Source organism: Cavia porcellus, unplaced genomic scaffold (genome assembly GCF_034190915.1).
Source record: "Cavia porcellus strain 051 isolate PalLab524CR breed Dunkin Hartley unplaced genomic scaffold, mCavPor4.1 scaffold_4, whole genome shotgun sequence".
NCBI classification, from domain to species: domain Eukaryota; kingdom Metazoa; phylum Chordata; class Mammalia; order Rodentia; family Caviidae; genus Cavia; species Cavia porcellus.
The window spans coordinates 9818316-9842642 of record NW_026947487.1 but is presented as its reverse complement, the minus strand read 5'-3'; the positions used below and the strand labels follow the sequence as shown (position 1 = coordinate 9842642).

The 24327-nt window shown below is 35.5% G+C and overlaps 1 protein-coding gene across 3 annotated transcripts in view; it reads right to left on the bottom strand.

Annotated features, from left to right (window-relative positions):
- The window catches only part of Uaca (uveal autoantigen with coiled-coil domains and ankyrin repeats), a 72164-nt gene that overhangs the window by 12904 nt on the left and 34933 nt on the right, over positions 1–24327 (bottom strand). Inside the window, exons 1-13 of one of the 3 annotated variants that reach the window (XM_003477635.5) lie at positions 23307–23711; positions 21717–21850; positions 18020–18108; positions 16561–16625; positions 15678–15735; positions 13380–13450; positions 13171–13277; positions 9732–9913; positions 8615–8652; positions 5586–5654; positions 4243–4350; positions 2145–2177; positions 1606–1704 (exon numbers count right to left, since the gene is read on the bottom strand). In XM_003477635.5, coding sequence (XP_003477683.1) covers positions 1606–1704; positions 2145–2177; positions 4243–4350; positions 5586–5654; positions 8615–8652; positions 9732–9913; positions 13171–13277; positions 13380–13450; positions 15678–15735; positions 16561–16625; positions 18020–18108; positions 21717–21850; positions 23307–23345 — 1092 coding nt within the window. In that variant the 5' untranslated portion in view covers positions 23346–23711. Of the gene's footprint in view, positions 1–1605; positions 1705–2144; positions 2178–4242; positions 4351–5585; positions 5655–8614; positions 8653–9731; positions 9914–13170; positions 13278–13379; positions 13451–15677; positions 15736–16560; positions 16626–18019; positions 18109–21716; positions 21851–23306; positions 23712–24327 lie in introns of those variants that run through there. The other 2 variants (XM_013141410.3, XM_013141411.3) reach the window with 2 other exon arrangements.

Below are 24327 nucleotides of genomic sequence, written 5' to 3'. Positions count from 1 at the left end.
ATAATCTTTAAAATGCAGCCATAAATACAGGACACTTTTTGCCCTGTATTTTTAAAAAATGTACCGAAGTATAACTCAGCTGTAGCCAAATATGGTGTGCAGTACACATTTTCTGTACATGCCCATCTTGTGTGATCACAACTCAGACCAAGATACACGATGTTCAGTGTAGCCTAGAAATTTCTTCATATCTCACCCCTCAACCAGAAGGCCTCACTAAAGGGTCCAACCACCTCAGATTGGTTATGTGCTGTTGGGCTGCACAGTAATGGAGTTCTGTAGTGTTAGGGACCTATGCAGTAGGCTTTGTGTCTGATTTCTTTCATGTGACATTACACCTGTGAAATTCATCCCAATTTTACATTGTTTTTGATAGCTGCAATTTTTATTTATAAGAAAAGTTACTTTGTGTTATCATCTGCATATCCCTCACAATGTGCTGAAACTGAATTCCCACTGCGGTGGTACTAAGAAGTGAGGTCTTGAGGGAAGTGATTAAGTTTCAAAGGCTATCCTCCATAAACAAATGAATGTCTTATAAGAGAGCTGCAGAGAACTATCTAGCCCTTTTGCTTTTAGCTTTCAGCCAAGTGAGACATAGCACTTGCCCCTTGTATCATGGCAAAGTTCTCAGCAGAAAGGCTCTCAGTAGATGCCAAGTACCCGATCTTGGAATTCCCGCCATCACAACTGTGAAGAATAGATTTCTGTTAAGTTATTCAGCCTCAAATATTTTGTGGTAGAGGTAAAAATGGACTAAGACACTTTTTTAAAGATGTTATAGTCCTCAGTAAGAATCAGCCACTTTCTTCTGTGTCACCCCCCAGTGATGAATGACACTTACATATGCTATATTATTTATTTAATTTGCTAAATAAATCTATGCAATTAAAAGTCAGAGTAACTATGCTGCCAGTACAAAGAGTAGGTAGTGACAAAAGAGAACAGGAGGGAGAGTTCTAGGTGCTGGTGATGTCCTATTCCTTAATCTAGGTGATTGAGCTTGTGAGAATTCATCAACTTATCCACTTTTAACATAGGCACTTTTTAATATCTACTATCTTTCACCAAAAAGTTGAAAAAATGTGACTTGGAAAAACTAAAAATTAATTGATTCAATCAGAGGCAAGCAAACCACCTGATCCTACTGACATGCAACTCTCACCAAGCTGTCTTGATTAACCCACATATACACAATTCTTCCCCAGATAACTCTGGCCACACCACCATTTAGGTGATGCTATTGTGGTCAGCACAGTCACTGAAAATATACAGCTAAAAATCTGAAGTTCTGAACAGAGAAGAATGGACATGAAGGTCAGGGACAAGAAACTGGGTCAGGACTGTCAGTTACACATTAGGCAACTGAAAGGATTTCACTGAACCTTTACAACACTGTGCAGAAAAAGAAAAGACTTCCAAGTGCTATTACTGTGGTGCAAGTCCTTGAAAGAATGAGTAAGAAACAAAATATAAACTGTCCAGCAGAATAAACTACCTTAGGCCACACAGTAAGGTACAGATTTAAAATTCAAATTCAACTCTCATGCAAAGTCCCTCATAATTTCACTATGAATTATTAGAAATAATTTAAGCTTTCTATACCTCAAAATACTTAAATCTATTTTTAAGAGCCTCAATGGTCCTTAAGCTTTCTTCATGTTGCTTTTCTTTAGCTGCCAAAAGGGACTTCAGCTTTTCTCTCTGAAAGGGAAAGGAATAAACATAAAATAAAGTCACTCTATGCTTGAAATAGGGTTAAAAGTGCCAGTTGGAATTACACGGAGGACTGGGTTCTCCAAACTGGTAGATTTTACCTACTAGTAGAGTTGCTAGTTTATATAAGTATATAAATATACACAAACAATATTATGAAAAACTCAAGTTTTGATTGCTTTAAATCACTATATTTATACATTTTCTTCATATAGTTTGCAATTTTTCATATTGTCATGAGAAGTTTCATAGAAAACTACATTCAGAACAATTTTACAGTCACATATAGCTTTTGGGCCTCCTTCTAAGCAATAACCAGAAACACAATCAGGGTCTCCATCTCAATTCAGGACTTAAACTTTTATTGCAATAACATCCTCAATTTGCAAAACATTTTTATAACTTTAAAATTAAATTCACCATCCTACCTCACTTTCCAGATCATCAGCAACCATTACTTCCTAAATATAAGAAGTAGAAAGATATTTTAATTCTTGAAAATTTATTTTAAAAGGCATTAGCTTGACACATAGCTTTTTAAAGGACTAGTACGTGTCTCTGTAGGATTGGGGACAGGGCCATGAGAAGAAAATATCTCTATATACTGTCCGTTGCATGAATTGTTATTTATTCTTCTCTCTAGTTTCAGAAGAACTTGTGACTCTTTTGAGTCAAAAGAATCTCCAAGTTCTATTTGTTCTTCATTCTGTTTACTGCTGACTCCTCTGCAGCTCCATGGCCTCAGTTATACTTCAGTCATTTATTATCATCCACCTAAATTATTAATAATTACCTTTTTTGGTATTGCCATTTTTATTGTGAAATATCACATATATAAGCATATAATATAATGTCATACTTCAGTATTTAAGTATTATTTAGAGACAATAAAATGAACTATCCTATACTTATATGAAAGGTAGATATATATTTTCTGTATTTCTAAAGTGTAGGGTTAAATATATGTGTTAAAACAAAGCTGTTTACTTTTGCTCAAAGCTGTGAAAGCACAAGCTGCCCTTTGGTAAGCCTTGTGATAAGCAATGACAGCCCCTTGACAACAGTTCCATCAGAAAGCTTGGAAGCAGATCCTTTAGCCCCTGAGATCCTGCAACCCAGCCAAGTGTCTGGCTGCAACCTAACGAGGGACCTGAAGCCAAAACCACCATGCTAAACCGTTTCCAGAAAGCATACAAAATAATAAACATATGTGCCTTAAGCTTCTACATGTGATGGCAACTCATTACACATTAGTAAAACAACCAATACACCTGTGGGTCTCAAGTCACCTGTATTCTCGCCTTTACTTTGGGGGGACATTTGGCTGGCTATCAAATTCTAGTGTGAAATTTATTTCTGTCAAAATTCTGAGGGCACTGCTCTACTGTCTTCCCATTTCCAGCCTCACAGCTAAGTGAGTCCAAGCCATTGTGATTTCTGATGCGACCTGCCTTTCTGGGTGAGTGGCAGGGATGCTTATAGATCTTCTCTGTCCTTATCTCAAGCTTCACAGTGACTGTGAGTTTCGTCAATGGTGGGTTTCTTCACGGAAAACCCATTTCTCTCAATTCTTGGGAGTTTCCTTGAGTTCCTTTATTAATGTTTTTTCTCCCTGCTCTTCTCTCTTCCTGGAACAACTATTATTCAGGCCATTTCATGTGCTTTTTAATCTTTCTACTTTTTATTTGTCAAGACTTTTTTTCTTTTCCTATACTTTTCCTAGCTTTATTTCTGATATAGAATATTCCTTTTTAGAAGCATCTTGTTTTTAATTCATAGTCATAATTATTCTATCTCGTGAAAGCTATTAATTATAGGCAGTTTTTTTTTAAAGTTCCTTTCCCTGGATAGTCTACTTTTGAGTTTTTCAAGCGTTTGTTTAATCTCTACCTTCCATGAGTGAAGCTCTCTTTATATATCTGACACTCCAGTTTCTGCTCATGTTCAAGAGTAGAGAATTAGTGGAAGGTCTACACCTATCTATGTGTGACATCTCCATTTGGAACTTAACAGGAACAAGCCATTTGCATGTTAAAATGTGTTTTAAAGAGTTCACTGATGATACCAATTTCATACACTTTCTTCTTTCTAAAAATGATGATTAATGAACATTTTTTCCATTTCATTTTTTCATACAACAGAGAATACCATGCAGATTTTTGCTTCTGTGATTTGGCCCTAACAGTGCTCGCTGGACTCTCTGATTTCCATTTGTTCCCTTCAAGATCCAAGGGAGTACCATCTCCTGCAGGCGGTGCCTCTCAAAAGCAGCAGCTGACGAGGGTGCTGCTTCTTTCCTGAGAACCTCTCTGACACAGTCCTCACTTGCTGGCTGGCTCATGCTGTACTACATTGAACACATAAAGGACTTGGCCCCTAGTGAGACACAATAATGATCTGATTTTATCTACTTCAGCACCATGACTTAGAATGACAGGTGGTATAACAATTTGCTTTTGATTATATAGATATAGTTTATATATAGATAGTAACATACTCTTTGGAACTTTTATGCAGATTATTTACCTCATTCAGCTGTAACTGTAGACCATTAACTTTATCCAATAGTATTCTTTGTTCTTGCTGAATTTTTCTCAACCTCTCTTTTAAATCTTCATTTTCAACCTCCAGATCCTTAATAATAAAGAAAACAGACAATACTAAAGAGCAATTCTTATAGAAGAAATTTTTTTTCAGTACTGGGGATTTAACCAAGATCCTCTGCCCTGTACATCCCCAAGTCTTTTTAGGTTTTCGTTTGTATGTTTGTTTTTTGTTTTGGTTTTTAAACAGTCTCACTAAATGAGTTAGCCAGGCTGTGTTTAAACGTCTGATCACAATGCCTCACTCTCCCCAGTAGTATTTTCAGTATGTGCCACTTTGTCCAGCTAAAAGAAATTTTTAAAAGCAATTCACTATCATATACAAGTATAGATACATACAAAACATATGCAAAACAAAACAAGGTATGTATGATACAGTAGTTTCAATGACAATCAAATGACTGAAAATCTAAACATCAGTAATAAAATCACTGTCCTATGATATCTAATAAATACAAATATATGTAAAGAGAGCAAATAATCATGACTCCAATAAATAAAAGTAGCACCTGAAAATAGAAAAGAGCAGAAGAATATGCCATTTTAACTTTTGCCAAATCATCCCAAGTTTATAAGAGTATTCTAATGCTTCCAACTAAACTAATCATCATTTCAGGGCTCTGATAAAATACTAGAAGCTCCTATTTAAAGTGATAGCTTAGCTCCTTAACACTACACAAGAAATCACAAAAGTCAAGTAAAAGGCTTTTATGTCACCATACTGAAAACAGCTAATTAATTTACAAGTTAATGATGTTTTGGTCATAAACTAATCATAGATTCTTCTTCCAACAAAATCCACCTAATAATCACTTTTAAATAAGTAACCAACCTAAAAGGTAAAAAGCACCACGTGATTAGTTTAACAAAACCATTTTTCTTAATCAAAAATACTTTAAGGAAAAGTTTGATTTTATTTATACTAGTGAACATTAGCTGTATTACCTACTTAAGTTTTCCAGATTAACATAAAGGAATGGTTTACAAAGATACATTTAAAGCAACAGCATTTTAGAAAATATTGTTAAATTATGTGCCTTTTTTCCTGATATACTTTAAAATAATATGCTCTATACATACTTCCAATGTTACACAATTCAACTATATACTACTGACCCTAATATCCATAAGAAGTCCATTCTTAGAGAAGGGGTGGTGATGCAAATAGTCACAGGCTAGCACCATCTCATCTCCTGTCCTCTCCGTTCCACTACATGTAACTCTGGAATTCTTTTCGAAGGGAGATAACAATCGTTTTCTCATTACCTGAATGTTTTGATGCTCCCTCTGACTGGATTTCATGTTGACTTCATCTTGCACATGTATCAAATTCCGCTTGGGGAAAACATGTAAAGAGGCAGGTTACCAAGTATGAAGATAAAGGGAAGTACTACAGTTTTCTCACTAGGCAACACAATTAGTGCTTTGCAGTTCAACTAACATTAAATTTCTCTATGTAACACAAGGTGGCAGTAATTCCATTTAAATCCCCCAAATGGGAGACATTTTTAAGAACATAGGCTTAAGTAAATCAAGTATAATCCTTTTGAAATACTAATCAAAATTTTAAAACTTATTAAAAATTTATTTTATTTAACATTCAAAATTTTGGTAAGAAAAATTTGTACTAGACACAAAGTGAAAATTGTAGTATAAAGCATCACTTAGCATTCCCAAAGAAAGAATTTAGTTTCAAAAAAAAAAGACGGGGAAGAAAAAGTCACATTAAGTCTGAAAGACAATATGGAGATTATTTGCTTCTCTGAGCACTGCTACTACAAGACAGGGACGTTAAGGAAAACACAGACAATCCTCTCTACACGTCAGGTCTCTTAATAACTTGGTGGGAGATAAGTTCTATTTTTGTATACCTGCTTGCTGTCTTGAAACTTTATTCCAGTGATAGAACTGCTTTAACAAAAACTCAACACAGTGACTAGACAAGGAAAGATATCCATTTGTTTGTACCCCTATGGGTCTATAAACTTGCACAATAATTCATTTTGAAAGCTATCTCTCTCCTTAAATTTTTTAAGGTACTGCTTTAATTCTCCAAGAATTTTTTTTTATATTTCATATTACATTTTAAAGTATTCTAATGTGTCATGATTGTGAATTGGAGGGATAGGCCCCAGATTCAAAAGACCTCCTATAGCCACAATTTGGTCCAAACTACATTCTGCTTCCTTCCTCTTATGAAGGGTCTGTTCTTCAAACAGAATCTATGGTCTGCTCCAGCGAACATCATGGAACCACTTTCATCCCTCCATTATACACAATCCTAGCCCACTGCCTCCACTCACCTTCCACCGTGATAAGACACAATGTCAACCCCATCTACGAATACCACCTTTCTGACAAAGCCTTTTTTATCTTTCTGAGGTGCTGAAGATTGAACCAGGGCCTGGCACATACTAGGCAAGCAGCCCATCACTGAGCAACTAATCATGCCAGCCCCACGAGGCCTTCTCAGCACCCTGAGAAACCTCCTATGCACTCTGGGCCCCTGCGACAGTGAATGCCTACGGCACTGACTGGGTCTCCGTGCTGCCTTCGGCTAGTGTCTTTACCCCACAGGTCCTCACGCTGCCACCTGACTGATCACTTATCAGTCTCTCCTTTCCCCTCCACCAAATGCACATGGCCCCCAAGGATGGTCAAAAATGCTCCCTCATCTGGGGTTGGAAGTCATGTCTTCCTCTGTCCATGAAGCTTTTTCCACAGTTCCCCACTCTCCCCTTCTTCATTACTTAATCCCGTTTTTCTTGGTAACATCTACTATGAAGTTAAATATTCATTTGTCCATTGTTCAGTGGTTGGGTTGTTTGCTTCTGCAGATCAGGGGATTGAAGCAGGTCCTTGTCCAGGCCAGGAAAATGTTCTCCTACTGAGCTGCAGTCCCAGCTTTGGGATGGCAAGAACTATGTATGCTACAATATCCCAGCACTCAGGACAGGACTGGCACATTGTAGGTGTTCAGTGATTATTAGTTGAGCAAACAACTAAGTCTTGCTTTTATAATCATACTGCAATCTTCTTCATAACAGAGATTACATGGCCCTTAGTGCAAGAATAAATTCTATTTACAGCAGGTATACTATATGTATATTTAATAAATAATTGAGACAGTAATTAGAAGTCATTAATCCTGCTGTTCCCAGTGGAATATCAACTCCTTACATTCACTTAGCTAATTCTTAAGAGTCCTGAGCAAAGTACTATTTCCATAACAGTATTCAATAATTCTTTATCCTAAGTATCTGGGTATTTCAGAACTCATTTTCCTGAGTCTACATGAGATAACTGGTACAGGCATAACAATGTACACTTTATTTCATGATACTCCACTTAGGATATCTGAGGAACAGAAAGAGGGTGAAAACAGTTGGTCTAGATGGGAAAGAAGAATACCAACAGACATGACCCATGTGTGAATGCTTAATTCTGATTGAGAGAAAAGGAAAACAAGCCGTAAACAGCTTTCAGATAGGAGAGAGGCAGAGAAGTGATGTGGAATGATGATGAGACGTGCTCAGAAGGTACCTGATTCCTTTCTCTCCGGGGTTTGCAAGTTCCGGGTTCCTCTCCCTACAGAAAAGCTGAGAGCCTGGAAGGGAACAGCCAGCACAAGAAGAAAGCCACCTACACTAGCTTTGGAGCCAAGTGCCATAAACCAACCCCACTTGAACAGGTGAGAGAAAAACATCAGACATTTACTCAAACTAGGACACAAAAAAACCAGGGTTAAGTTGTGATGTTAATAAAATTAGTACAAAGTATGAAGTTTCACGTATTACATTATTTTTTAAAGTCCTTAAGTACATAAAAGACACAAAGAAGAAATAAAAATGCTAGCAGTGATATTTGAATCACAATATATAATCAACTTTGGACTGTTTTCTTCATTTCTTTTGCATTAGAAGAATTTTCCCCTATCAGTGCACATTTGGCTCTGTACGGGAGAACAGGGGAAAACTGTCTATGATGTCCCATACTAAAATCCATCATGTAAGAATCTCAGCATGGTAACTATGAACAGGTTGATGTTCAAGGCCCTGATCAGGAGGCTACTTCCTTGGATACATTCTCTATAATTAAGATTCATTTTCCCAGGCTTACTGACAGAATCTTAACGGGATCTTGTGACCTTAACACCCGAGTTCTATATATACTTTTGACTGACTGCAGAAAGAGCATGCATGAAACATAATACAGCTATCTATGTCATTAACCAGTTTTATGAAGCACTTAAACTGCACAATACATACAATTTTAAAATCAAAATTAAGATCTACCTGTTGTAAAGATGGTCCTTTCTTCCAAAGTTCTCTCCCTAAAGATTTAAAGAAAGAAAAACAGTAAAGTATCAGGGTAACATGGACATGCATTTCCTAACTATGCAACTGAGTTGATATTTAATAAATAAACTTTAAAGTTTCCTCTAAAACTTACTACTTCTTGGTTCTCTTTGCAAACCTTATGCTTAAAGTATTATTGAGCTAGCATTTTTGCCTGCCTAGTTGTCAAAGTTTATTTAAAATATGATAATATTCAGGTAGTATGGAAGGTGATCTGTCAATATATACCTGAAAACTTACAGAAATGTGTATACTTTGAAACTCATGGATTATATTTTTAGGAACTGATCCTAAGGACATAATAAAAGCATGCTAAAATATTCATATATGGACACACTAATGAAAAACTGTAAATAACCTAAACACTCCCACTAGGAAACAGTTTTATTAAGTGAAATTCAAAAAAATGAAACCTGACTCATCCATAAAAATTATAGTGCAGAAAAATATTTATGAGGGGAAAGACTTCAAAATATATTACATAAAAAGTAAGTTACAACTCAGTAGTACAGAAGACCCTGATATTATGGGTAAGGAAATGATAGGAAAGATATGTTCTCAGATGTCAATAGAGGCTCTTTGGTGGTAGGATGAGTAATAAATTTTATTCATTGTGTATCTCCATATTTTCCAATTTCTCTTTCATAAACATAGAAAAATACTTGGAATGTCCATTGAATATATCAGGTGAATATTTTATGTGCACATGTAAACAATGATTCTTTCTTTAAAACTTTTTAAGTACAAAACTTAGGTGTCTCACTCTTCTTTTACCATAAAATATTAACAACTACAACTTTTATGTGCCAATTAAAAATACCCCTAAAACATTTGAATCTTTCTTCTAGCTTCTTAAATCAGCCCCAACGTATTAGGGTCTACTTGACAAACTAAATATATGTCCCACAAACTACCTTAAAACAAGTGACTATGATATGAAGCAATCAAGTCCCTGGTGGAAAAGGAACACCGTTATTTGCTCATATTATCTAAGTCTTTAAAGCTGCCCCTTTTATTAACCTGAGTGTTTCTAGTCACAAAGAACAAATGGTACCTTTATTGGTACTTTCTATTGCAGTCTTCAGTAAGGCTAGAATATCCAGATTGTCACCAATTCGTGCGTAGTAAGAACTGTCATGGCCAAGGGCGTCCAGGAGACTTACATCTGCACCATTTTTAATTAGGATTTCCACCGCATCTCTGCAGCCATACTCACAACCCAGCATGAGAGCAGTTCTAGGATAACGGAAGAAAACTTTAAACTTTAAGATTTTATTTTAAACTTTTAACTTGTATTTCAACTTCATCACATTACAAAAACATTTGGTTTGTGTCTTTAGCTTGCAGAGCAAGTCTCACATCCCCATATATATTTTAATTACTTTTACCAACAAACTAACCTCGTTTACTCCCTTCTTCAGTATCTACAAGTGAATACCACAAAAAATTTTCCACAACTAATGATATCAGCCTATCTCAACACGCAGCTATTCAAAATCTTTCTATAAACTGAATCATATCATACAAACCTCCCCTACAAATCTCTCTCCTCCCAGAAAAGAATCAGTTTCTGTTTCCAGTGTTCTGTTTAAAAGAGTTTTTTCTTTTTCTCTTCTACAGAAAACTTTCATATCTTTAGATTTTATTTGAAGCCTGTTTCCTCAATAGAATTCTCTAACTACCCCCAGGCTAATGCAAACTATGACTTTACTCTGCCCCTGGAACCACGAGCACTTAAACATTTCACAGATATCAGTAAACAGTAATCATGAAACAATTACGTTGCCATGAAAACTTAGAAGTATTGGAGAAATTTTTTTCAACAACTTATGTTTATTGAAATTTCCAAGGAATTTAACTCCTTCACCCCACCTGAGGCTTTTCCTATACATATTTTTCTCCATTTCTATATAAGAACGTAACTTTTCCAAAATTCAGTTACATTCACTTATGGCATTGTTAGGTAAATCATTTATTCAAAGATTTCTTTATCTTAGACTTTTACAAATAATAACCTATGGATAGTTATATTCAGTTAAACACTGTTGGTAACTTATTTCAATTTAAAACTCTAAAGTGGAAGAAACACATTAAAAAATCTCAAGCATATAAAAATATTATTTATATGCCAGTATTTCAATCATGGTATCTTTTTGAGCAATTTGAGTTTTAAAAAATCACTTTAAACATCATTTGAGTTTCTATCTATTGCCTATTTGGTCTTCCTAAACTCAAAATTAAATCAGTCAGGTGTGTCAGACCTTTGAGATTCTACTTCAATATTTCCCAAATTACCCACAATAATCACTGGCATTTTGATATTCAATTGTAAAGACTGTTAGAAATTATTTTGTCAACTCTCTATTTTTACTGCCTTTCATAAGGCAAAATATTTTTGCCTTGATTCTTCAAGCATGTGGTCTATCTTAAAAACTACCATTTCCACAGTTGCTGGTATAAAATTCTACATAATATAGGCATTAACATTTCAATATTTGGCTAAGGGTAAAACAGGAAAGAAAACACTTGCATATAGAGGGTTGGAAACTATATTTTAAAAACCATCTGCTGATCTAGTTTCTTCATGATATTGCTCTAATTCACTGTTGTGTGTGTGTGTGTGTGTGTGTGTGTGTGTGTGAACTTTCAATGAAGGAATATGCTTTAAAAATATAAGATCTAAAGATAAAAAAAATTATCTGTGGATCAACAAAATCATTCCTCTCTGATCCAAAAATCTGATTTTAAAGTCAAATTTTCTTAGTCATGCTTGGAACCAGCTTTAGCTGCAAAAAACCAGCTTTATCTGTAATATGAAAAAAGTTACTTTCTCAATCACATTAATGATTTAGTTACTTAAGAATTTTCTTTCAGATATCTGAACAATAAAATCAATTAGAGCTATAAAATCTGACATCAAAAGACTATTTTATTATATTTGTCTACTTCTGATGAGCTACAAACAATAGGATATATGCTTGAAAGAACAAAATTAAGTAAAAAGAAAATATTTTGTTAGTAATTATAAAATCTAATAAAATGTAGTTATAGTTAGGCTAACTAGAGGGATGTATTTCAGATATTTGTTGTCAGAAATACTGTTATTATAAACATCATAATTATGACCTAGCAAACTCTAAGATACACTAGATCTGAATAAGGAGAAAAGAAGCACCATGGTAGAAACCACTAGAGCATGCCTACTACCAGACATTCAAATACAAGAGGACCAATAAACTACAGGACAGGAGCAGACTCGTTTTCAGAGGAGACAACACTGAAAGAAAAACAAACACCTCAAGGTGACCTAAACTGACACATCTCAAGTTCAGGACATCCAAGAGCTACCTGAAAGTCAAGAGATTTGTGTCTTTTTGGCTCAGTTTTTGCAATTCACATGTGTCTAGGAATCTGTTCATTTCTGCAAGATTCCCCAGTTTGTTAGAGTACAATTTTCCATTATAGTTACTAATTATCTTCTGGGTTTTGGTGGCATCGCTATGATTTTGCCATTTCTTTCTTTCTTTCTTTTTTTTTTTTTTTTTTTTTTTTGGTACCAGGGATCAAACTCATGACCTTGCACTTGCCAGGCAGACACCTGTGCCATTGAGCTAAACCTCTAGCCCTGATGCTGCCTTTTCTATTAATGTGGGTCTTCTTTTGGTAAATTTGGCTAGGATTTGTCTATTTTGTTCTTTCAAAGAGCCAGCTCTTCAATGTAATGGTTCTTTACAGCTTTTTTAATCCCGATTTTATTAAGGAATAGTACTCTGCCATTAAGGATAAATTTGAATCATTTGTATGAAAAGAGATGCACCTTGAGAGCATAATGTTAAAATCATACAATAAATCACACAAGCTTAAACATTTCATGGTTTCTCTTATGACAGAAGCTCAAAGTATAAATAAATAAAATTAATTAAAATATTATGAATAAAATTATAATAAATTTTAATATAATAAATTAAAAAGCAAAATAAAAGGCAGACAATAGGAAACAAGAAAATAGAACTTTTGTAAATGGAGGGAGAGGAAAGTAAAAAGAATTGAGCTGTGTTACATACATGAATCAACTCCCCACAATGAATGTAATCATTATGTACTATAAACATGCAATAATAAAAATAAAAATTTAAAAAGATTCAAAAGTCAAAAAACAGACTGTAACTAACTTTGTTATCCTTCTCCTATATTTACTTGTGCATGTTTCTATTCTATTACATATTTTAAGCTTACAATAACTGGGATACAGTTCCTCTTTCCTTCATTTCTCTGACTCAAATCATTGCTTCTCACTCAGGATTCCTCTTATCCCTGTTCTCCACTTCCTGTCTTCCTTCTTGCAGCCTCTGGAGAAAAGTGGATGCTAATTCCAAGAAAGAGTAGGCCAAGGAAGAGAGAGCTGAGGGGCAGGAAAGGCCAGGTCACAGCAAAAGAATTTCATAATTGCTGTGCAACCAGCTGCTACCTAGCAGCCATGATAAAACAATTACCTGTTTTGTTTGTCTCTGGAATTGATATCTGCCCCTCTATCTATCAGCAGTTGACATATTGTTGGCCTGCACATCTGAGTAGCTAGAACAAGTGGTGTCCGCCCATCCTAAACAAAAGCAAAATAAATCAGCATTAAGAGAATAAGTCTCCCAAAATGTAGCAGTTAGAATACATGAGTTGAGCCTAGAACAAACATAGACTAACTTACAATGTCCTTGGCATTTACGGAGGCTCCGTGGTCACAGAGCAGCTGGATGCTGGAAGGGCAGTCTGCCATGGCTTTAGAAACAAAGGGGAATGAAAGTTGGTGAACATCTGCAGGAGGACACCTGGGGTCTGTCTACATTCACATAAGAAAACACAAGTTCTGCAGTTTCTCCACTGCCAGGCTTCACATTCTTCACTCTCAGTTTAGCACTGCAAACATCAACTTTCCATTTTAAAGTGCATTAGACAAATCATTTTATAATTTCTAAGTAATTTATTAGGATCAAGGGACAGTGTCAGCCTTACAGAAGACAGGAATATACTATTAATCTAAGTGTGAACACAGAAAATAAAACTCCATTTTCTATTTACAGTCTGTTTTAAACATGGTTAACACTGCCTTGAAGTGTGCATGTTTTCTCAGCAGGACTCACTACCTGTTAGTACTGAGTGACTGCTATGCTTACTTATTCTCCCCTTTCTGAAAGGAAATCTTTATTTCAGTTATCCCATCAGTGCTCCTTCACTGTATACCAGGGAGAACAGATATATTCTCTTTGAATTTACAGATTACTGGACCATGAAGTCACCTCAGAGCCCAAAAGAGAGCACCGCACATGGTAGAGAAATCCTAGGCTTCAAGCTAGATGCAGAAACTGAATTGGTTTACGTCTTTTCTCCCTTAGAAAGAGGACACTGGATTCTGTGTATGGAAGTAGGGGCAACAAAAATATCTGGAAGGCTCAAACGTTTGTCTGCAGAAGCTGATACTGGAGCTCTTTTAGAACAACAATGAAAGTCTTCTGCCTACTAATACATGCACTAAGCAAACATTAAGATTTCAATCAGTCAAGTGTTGCCAGCTTTAACTACATGGATAATAAGATAGTAATTCATACAAGTCATGATAACTTTTGTAAAAATAAAAAATAGTTTGTAAATAATGCCACTGTATATAAAAGGGAAGAAAATATATTGAATGAGAAGTTAAAATACCATAAAGGAACCTAAAATACAAAAAGAAACCATACAAAACTTAAGGTACAAAGAAGCAGAAAATGGAGGTACAAGGAAAGGTACAAGGAAAACCAGGGATAGTGGAGCATGCCTATAATCTTAGCTACTTGGGAGGCTGAGATAGTGCGATCACAAGTTCAAGCTGGCCTAGGAACGTAGCGAGACTATGTCCCAAAATAAAAAGTACTGGGAATGTAGCTCAATGGTACCGCTGAACTAGCCGCACAAGGTTCTCAATTTAATTCTCAGTATTATAAAACACACACACAGAAAGAAATTTTAACTATATCTTTAATATAGATAACTTTAATTTATACAAAAATTCTATATATTGTACATGAAAAGAGAAGATAGGATGTCTTCTTTCCTTGACCTTCTAGTAAACTGTAGGAATTTCAGATTTAGAGAGTCAAGATATCTTACATTCCAAAAATACCTAAAACTTTTTTTAGTGTTCTTTTTTTATAGACAATAATGCAGATAGGTTAGGTCACAAATGATTAACAAAATTAGTGAAATGACTAGTAAAAACCTTTTTAAAAATATAGTACATTATAATGATATAAAATTTACCACTGACAGGTCTAAATCAGAACCACTACCACTACTAATTAAGAATTTACAATATGTCAGACACTATTTAAGATTTAATTATAACTACTTATTGGAATAGTATGATGATCTTCATTTTACAAATGAGAAACACTAGTTTTAGACATGCTAATCACACAGACACAGTTTTAGAAAGAGAAAAGGCCTTTCCTCCTTCCCATTCCGCCCACCAGTTTTCAAATACACACATACTCTGTCCCCCTCACCCTACCTCTCTTCCTTTCCCTCTTCCCCCCTCTTCCTTTCTCCTTCTTCTCTCTTTTTCTCCCTCCATCCTTCCATCCCTTGTTCCTTTCTCCTTTCCCTTCTTTGAACTCCAAGACAGCAGGAAGATGCCTGATCCATCCTAGGCCTTAGTATCTTAGCAAACTGACTGATCTGTTAATATTGACTGAGTGAATCTTTCTAAGCTACACACACTAATAAGTTGCAAACAGAAGTATACAAGTGTTTAATATTATTTCTCCATGAATTAGACAAATATATACATATTAAAGCCTTGAGATGAATTTTAATGGTTACACATTTTTTTTTTTTTATCGGTACCAGGGATCGAACTCACAACTGCCTGCTTACAAGGCAGCTGCTTATGCCACTAAGCTAAATCCCCAGCCCCACAGTTACACATTTTAACAAGTATTCGTTAAACTTTTGTGAAACCTTTGCTCACCTGCATCATGAAGTGCAGTCCTTCCGTGCAGGTCCACATGTTCAGTGGGGCAATTATACTGTTAAAACACAGAAACTTGATGATCTAGAAGAGTCTTATTTTAAAATTCAATATCCAGACTCAAAGGAACAGCTGTTATTTAATTTTAAACTATCCCACTTATCAAAGAAACTAAAGACTTTCAGACAATCTACTAAATATTTTGACATAAAACAAATATAATAACATAATAAAGTGTAAATTTAACAGTATTTCACCAAACAGGAAACATATGGTCCACTACAATTGCATGGGATATTAAAAAGATGTTATTGTTTAGAGTTATTTTTCCTTCAACAAGAGTTAAACAAATCACTGAATTAAAAGAACAAATCAGTGCTGCTATGAAACTTGGTAGCAAATATATACCTGGAGCCCTTGACTGAAACCTTAAATCAGCCAATTGGTTCACAGAACTTTGTGATTGCCTGGTTAAAAATTTAGCTAATTATACTAATATTATGTAGTCTATGTAGTTTCTATGTATAGAAACATCTAAATCATATGCTGTATCACTTTATCTTAAGCCATATTGTAGACAACAGAAAATTCCAATCTCTAGCTAACGTCAACAGGAAGGTCAAGTCTTTGTTGTTTATTTTTAATTTATTGAGCTATGCAATTCACTTCCCCAGAGTTTTTGTTCTTTATTGTTCACATTCTTTCACAAATGATGGAAAAATTACTATGTAAGCTAATAGTCAAACTTAGCCCACCATTTTCTTTGATCCCAAATTCCAGAAGACATTAAAAATACAATTATTATTTTTTAAAAATAATAAAATTATTAAAAATACAATTATTGTTGAAACAATAAAACTAAAGTTTTAACCACTTCTACTACCTGCAAAAGCTTTTGTAGGCACAATGCATGTCCATATTTAGCAGCCAGGTGAAGCGCATTTCTCCCTGTAAAAGAAACAATTTAAAATATATATGAAGAATTATTTTCTTCACCTATGAAATTTCACAAAATATTACTCTTTGTTTTAAAATTGCTTGACAAGATACTTAATTTGCAAGCAGGCTTTCAGTTTCTAAAATGTTTACTAGTTTGGTATTTTAATAGGATTTGATGTACACACCAAAGCAATGAAGCTAGGAAAAAAAATAATCACACAGATCAGGGACTGTCTTATTCACCATTGTATCTCCGGCACCTCAGTGGTGCATGAGATGAAGCTGATAGCTAAATACTGGTATAGTGAAGAGACGGGAAATGATGAGAAAGACAATGCAGAGAAGAGAGATTTCACATAACATTTCCAAATATGCAGCATGGGTACTGGGAATGGGGAAATAAGTTTACAAGAAGTTTTCCTGAATTTTATACTCCAGCTAAAATTCAAAACTCATTATGAGACTGTGTAAAAATGTCCAGAACAGAGAGAACACAGACAAAAACAACAAAGATACACATTCCAAATGGAATCAGCAAAATAAATAAGTAATTTAAGGACTTCTAAAGAGGTGTAGCAATCTAAATTTTCTAAAACAACTTTTGCTTCCCACTGATGTTTAAGCAATAAATGCATTCCCTTCTTCATTCTAAACAACAGAGTTTGGTCTTTAATTTAGAGTTTGATGTAGCTTTAGGTAAAGATTTTCCTCACTCACTCACTGTGATTTCTCTGCTTCCCCTTTTCTCTTCCATTTCTAAATACAATGCTGATTAACGGTAGCTTACTGCCCCATACATGCATTCATAGGATAAAATATTAATGTTGTTAAGGAAATTCTACACTTGACAGAACACAGGTGAAGCATGCGAAGTGTGAGGTGGTAAGGGCAGCAGTCACACATAATGTTCTATAAATGCCAGCCAGTCTTGTTCCTACCCTTGTGAAGGTGTCATTGTTTTTAGGCAGTTAATTCTCCAGCACAAAAAATGATCACCCCAATGCCAAATGCTGCATGATGGAGAGGATTCACTCCATCATGAATATACGAATACTGACACTTTAGAATCCTGTAATACAATTAAGACCAGGACTGGCTGGTAAGTCTTCAACTGCTCATCAATATAGTAATCCTTTCTCCTAATCCTTTTCTCAATGATACCACAGAAGTAAGCATCTTCTCAAATATATAAGCCCACAAAGTAAGGACTTTTCTTCTGAAACCACATTTAAGTCTGATTAAGAATATTAGATGTGTGAGAATGTAGTTCAGTACTACAGTGCTTATCCAGCAAGTGCGAGGCCATGGATTCAATCCCTAGCACCACAAAAAAAGAGAGGAAAGAATGTTAGTATAGACAACATCTCTTTACATTTAGTCATTGACTATAGAGGTAAACATACCTACAGAATCACTGGTTGTAATATCAATTCCATGTATGAGGATGGCATTCAAACACTCCAGATTCCCCTTTGAGGCCACAACGTGAAAGCTAAACAGAAATAAAATATTTCTTATGTCATGAAAGCCACCAAACATACTTATTACACTAATGTCATTTTTTAACACACACACACACAATTTAAAGACTATGTTAGGACATCTACATAGGTTGAGCCTCTCTAATCCATAAATCTAAAATTTGAAATGCTCCAAAATCCAATTTCATAAAAGGAACATGCATTCTAGAAATATCTCCTAAGATCCAGTGAAATATTCTAATAGTCAATAGATAAGAGAAAAAAATGTATATAATATCATTAACTGTATTACTTCAATAGCAAAGCACTGATTCTTGGAGTTTAATAAAAGCATACTGAAAAATTTCCTATTAGATTATTTTGCTTATTTTCAATAAATTGAAACTGACAAAACAAATGAAGTTACAGCATAATGCTGAGGCCAAAGACAGGTCAAAATATATATCCCTTGCCTTTAGACATATCAAACTAAACCTGACACAGAAAGGTCTTCTCCAAAGCAGCAAAACTATCCTGAAAAGCAACAAAAGAGCTGATGGTCTTCCTAGTAACCAGTGACTCCACTGAATTTATTCCCTTGCTTATCCTTGCATGATTGGTCTATTACATTATTGCTTTGCTTACCTAATACTTTATTAATCGACATTTATGGAAACTGGGTAGGAACTGACCACACTCAAACTGGTAAACACACTAGGAGTTATTGGCAAAGGACACTGAACTCAGATTGAAACAGAACTGAGAGGATAAACAAGTACAACCACCACACTGCAGATGCCAGGAGACAAAGGACGTGAGTGTGTTTGACCAGATGCATAGATACAGGTATGTTCCACATCACACTCACTCCAGAGGTTTCCCTGGCCACCATGGTAGAAACTACTATGTCCCCTCAGTCCCAAAACCTTAGAACTCCAATCTCTTGCCCCTGCCTTTATTCTATATAGAACTTAACATTTTTATCATATAAATTCTAAGTTCATTTTCTGTGTGGTCCATTAGTCTCTCCCTACTTGACTACAGACTCAATAAATGCAGAGATTTTTATCTATTTTGTTTTCTGTTCTGTTCTCAGAACCAAGTTTCAGGCAAATGTGTTCCATTAAATACATGAACTAAATGCTTTGAGACAAAATCTGAAGACAGCTTGCAAGTTCATTTTCAAATATTATGACATTGAGTCATGTGACCCCCTCCATTAGCATTGTACCAGATAAAATGCAAACTACAGACCAAATATTCCTAAGTAAGGCAGATTTGTAGACACCTTAAATTACAAGAAAAAAAGTGTTTCTCACAATGAAAGCATAGGGTTTTAAGAGTCACATTAGTTCTCTTTTAACTTAATGCTGATGTTATCATTTAATCTCTCTACAACATTGACACAGTAAGTTACAGTATTTCATGAACCACTAGACCCTTTTTAGAAATACTAATTTTCACACAAAAGTATTAGCCTCTGAACCACCTTTGAGGTAACACCACTTATGTTTGTTTGCTTGTATTCACTTCTTTACTAACAAAATTGAAAGACCTCTTTCTTCAAAATCGACATAATACAGACAACATACTAAAGGACAGAAACCATAACAAATCTACACTGTTATGCTGGCATGTTATAAACAGTAGATGTGCTTCATAAAAATGATATAGTAATCATTAAAATATATGGGAAGTTCTAAAGGAAATATGAAAAACTGATGCATAGAAACACTGTTTTAAATTTTAAAAAACTAAGTTTTGTTTTTAAAAATAAGTCGTGGACTCCTGCTTCCATAGTGGAAGAGACAGGCAATTTGGACAATCACTACCTCTGAGGACAACAAAATATAAGCATCTGCTTGAAGCGCTCAGTGAGCTAAGAACAACGGAAACCACGAGGCCAGGATGCAAACAATGGCAGAAGTCTGAGGAGGTGAGGTTTGTATTTGGGGCCCCTTTTTCCCTATAAGCATTTGCTGATTCTAGAGACAGCAGTTGATAGGCTGAACACTACTTTGAACAGGAAAGAAATTAAAAAATTGGAATCTGCAACTAGGCAACTGATGGCAGAGATCCTGGGTGAACCTTCCCATCTAGGGCATCAAAATGATACTGAATTTTTAAAATTCTTCTAATACAATGACTCTAACTCAAAAATGAATCTGAAATCATAAATTCACATAAAATCTCAAAAATTCATTTAAAACACTAAAAGTATAGATAAATAGCATGAAAATATGAAGAAATAGTTTCACCAAAGAATTTCATACCAAGAAAAATCTTAATCTTTTAACATCTTAACACTTAGGAAAGAAAAAAACTGGAAAAAATATCACTCATAGACATTAAATTGCCACTATTTGTACTGAGCCCTATAAACATCTTCAAATTTAGAAAAAAGAGGGCAGGACTCAAAATAATCAATGTTTCTGTAGCTATCAGATTACCACTTGATAAAACTGAAACACTACAACTTAAAACTTTTAAAACTTGATCGTTTTAAAAACTAATTTATGATCATGCTTCACTATCTTTATTTAAATATCTAAGCATTCCAAGGTAGTGACCTACATGAAACATTAATTACTCACTTCCTAATATTCAGTTCTATATTTAGTGTCTGGTTTCCAGCTATACTATGAGTAAACTCATACAAGTTCAAGATTGAGGAATTTTGGAAATGAAACTTTTTATCTCCGACTTTGGAAGGGTTCTCAGATAAGGCATTCACTACTAACACATTCTACATCTAGATCTAACCTTTAACTCAAATGCTCCCCATTCTGGAAAGGAAGAGGATTGATTTAAAGATGGAGAAGAAGAGGGGCAACATATACATTCATAAGCATAAAAACAAGCCAGTAGTCCCCCTCAGAACATGAAAACTAAAGGGTAGAATCAACTACCTATGTTTCCCTAAGCCACACTACTCATTCTGCCTCCTTTGTGCCATCAAAATTGTCTGCTAAATTAATGACCCAAGTAAGAAAAGGAGGGTTAGGGGGTATAACTTACAGAACTCCTCAAGGAGTTGAGTTCACATGTGATTTTTCATGAGATTAGAACAAATTAGTAATAACCACTGTAAACTTTTTCCTACTTTTACATGGCTGTTTTGAAGAGCAAATATGGTAAGGAATATGTAGACGATTTTAAGTGAAAATGTACCAAACCACCACAGGCTGTGATTTACCATGGGACCTAAACAGCTAGATCACTGGATAGGATTCTGATGTTCTTTCTTGGACACCATTAAAACAGATTAATTATCAGTTGAACAGTTTAGCAGTGCCTGAAATCCCAGCACTTGGGAAGCTGAGTCAGGAGTATCACAAGTTTGAGGCCAGCCTGCACTACATAGTGAGTCCAGACCAGCCTGAAGTACAGGGTCTCAACCCTGTCTCAAAAGAAGAAAACAACAACAAAAGCAAAGAAAGAAAGAGGAAAGAAGGGAGGGAGGGAAGGAGAGAGAGGGAAAAAAAGAAAAGAAAGGGGGGACAGGGAGAAAGAAAAGTTTCCTAGTGTGAATTCTGGTAAATACTTTCTAACAACAACAAAAAATTAATAGCGAGGGTTCACAAGTTTCACCTGTATCCTAAAACCCTTCAGACATGCCCTTGCCCCAGGGAACACTTACGCAGATCTGCCTTCCACATCCAGTTTGCCTGGGTTGACTCCCTTCTTAGCAAGGATGGAGGAGACTTTTTCCACATCCCCTCTTTCTGCAGCTTTCATCAATCGGTCGTCATATTTATTCCAGTCAGCTGCATGCTGCAAAAGGAAGCAGGCATACTGGGTTAGTGAGACGTTCTAGAGGAAGGAAGAAGAAAGGAAGCACAGTACATCATTCATTTTCCAGTTGCATTCCAAATGTTCTCCTTGTTGTGCTAAATTCACCAGAACAGCAGAGTTACACAACCTTCCCAAAGCACAAGGAGTATTCTCTTTGCCTCCAGGGTAAAGAAAAGAATTAAAAATTACTGAACACTACCTTGAGCCAGGCAGAAATGACTCGAACAATCCCAGGGTACTGAAATTATCATCTCCACCTAACAATGAAAAAGTCAAGGCTCTGGGGGACACGACATGACTTAGGTAGCCAAGCTCCACCTGGGCTTCTATGGTCTCCAAAACACTGTGCTTTTCCTATCCCTAACTCAGACTTTCAAATTTGCTTACAGACAGGTCTCCCAGAGGCAGTGGAGTTCTGTTTATATTTTAAGAAGCTGTATTTCTCCTCTACTTATTTAAGACATACTGTTAAAAATGTATTTATCGAGGCAAAATACATATATGCAATAGAGAAAGCAATTCATTGTTAACATATTAAGATATAAAGAAACTTCTACACAGAAAAAAATTAAGAAAGCCAAATATTAATTTCTTAACATCCTAAAATAGGAATATAGATGATTTTCAATTTACATTCAATAAATTTTGCTTTTATAAACTGCACATGTTTAAAAGATCAAATATGGTTTTTTTCTTTTAAACAGAAGAACGCATCACACAAATATATCCTTTAATTGTATCAAGGTTATCTTTAGCTTTACTTGGAGAAAATACATTCAAATCATTCTGAAGCCAGGAACTTGAATCTCTTCCTCCTAACTTCAAAAATTCGAACAGCCACTTATAGGTATTTATTGGGTCAAACTCTAAACTATATTTTAGGTATCACCTTTCTTTAGCATTAGAACAAAACAGTTACTGCCTCAGGTTTGAAGCATGGTAGGGGAATTAGATCTAAGAGGCACTACACTTACAAATACCTAAAGTATTAAGTCATGTTTAGCACACAAATATTTGCCCTAAATTGATTAGTTTATCCCTACAATAAAAGTCTTTATTTCCAAGAAAACTGGCTGGAGGAGAAAGGAAGTATTTAAATCACTAAAAATTCATAAAAATCCAAGGACAGGCTTTTTAAAAAAAAAATAAATGGGGGTAAAGATTCCTATTACCAAGTGACTTTCAGTTCTACTTCATCAAACACCACTTTCAGTTGTGGTCCAATGTCAGTAAAACTGCACAATTATTAACATTCTGCCCTGTGCTTTTTAAACCCAGAAAAACAAATACCTTTTGTTTTCTATCACAATGGCAAGTCAGGAAGAAAATAATGATATAAAACCCCCAAATCAGTGAAATGGTACATTTTTAAACAACACAGTTCAGAAAGCCTAACCCAGAATCTTTAGTTACCCTGGACTAGTGGGTTACCTACTCTGTTCTTAGGAGCACAAGACAACCAACAGTTCATCATAGGCAGGATTCCGTTTCTTGCTTCTGACAGCAAAGACTCCGCATTTAAATTACAAATCTCTGCAGCAGCTCTCAAAGCAAGCCCTCAGACGAACTCCTGAAGAGAGATTCCGTCCCTCACATGCTGTGCTACTCTTAGCTGGGATCTCTAGCGATATTTTCTTCTTCTTCAGGATCTTTCTCCGCCTTCATAACGCCTGGGAAATATTTTCCTTTGCTGTGCAGCGCTTGAGGGCAGCCCCAAGTCAGGTACTGTAACGCCTCCTATTTCTTATTTCTTAGAAGCTGTCTCTCAAAAGCTGTCCCTCTTAGGGAAGCCACTGGAAAACGTAACAGCGCTCTGCATCCCGCTGCCTCAGCACTGAGCACAGACGCTGCTGCACGATAAAACTGGCCACATCCAGTAAACAGTGTGTGTGCTGCCCAGCTCCCATTGGCGGGCTCTATTTTAGATTCCATAGGACTTGACAGCTGACTGATAGGAAGCAGCAGCTAAGAATATATTGTAAAGGCATGCTTCTCCTCTGAGTAATGGGTTTCAGGTCTACTAGGGAAAATGACTCAAACATGCTGTAAAACATGTTTCCTATAGCAGAACAACCTGTGTGACAAAATGACAGCACTGGTAAAAGACAAATTTGATTATTCTACAAAACAATATTTAAAATATGATCATCTATCACAAAGTTTTAACAGCCTTAAAGGACAGACTCTAAAATGCTATTTAAAGCAAATGTGTGTCACACTTTAATTTAGGGAAATGCACACACACAGTAACACTTGCAAATTTTCTCCATTTTAGTACCCCGACCAAACCAGTCTCATTCTGCATACAACCAGGTTTCAGCTTACAACTGCTGCCAGTCTGTCTCCTCACATGCTAAATGAGAAGAGACAGAGGCACTGCCAAGACATTAAATAGACTACATCATGATGAATACTTTTCAACAAATTTTAAATTTAACTCAGTACTCTTAATTTCC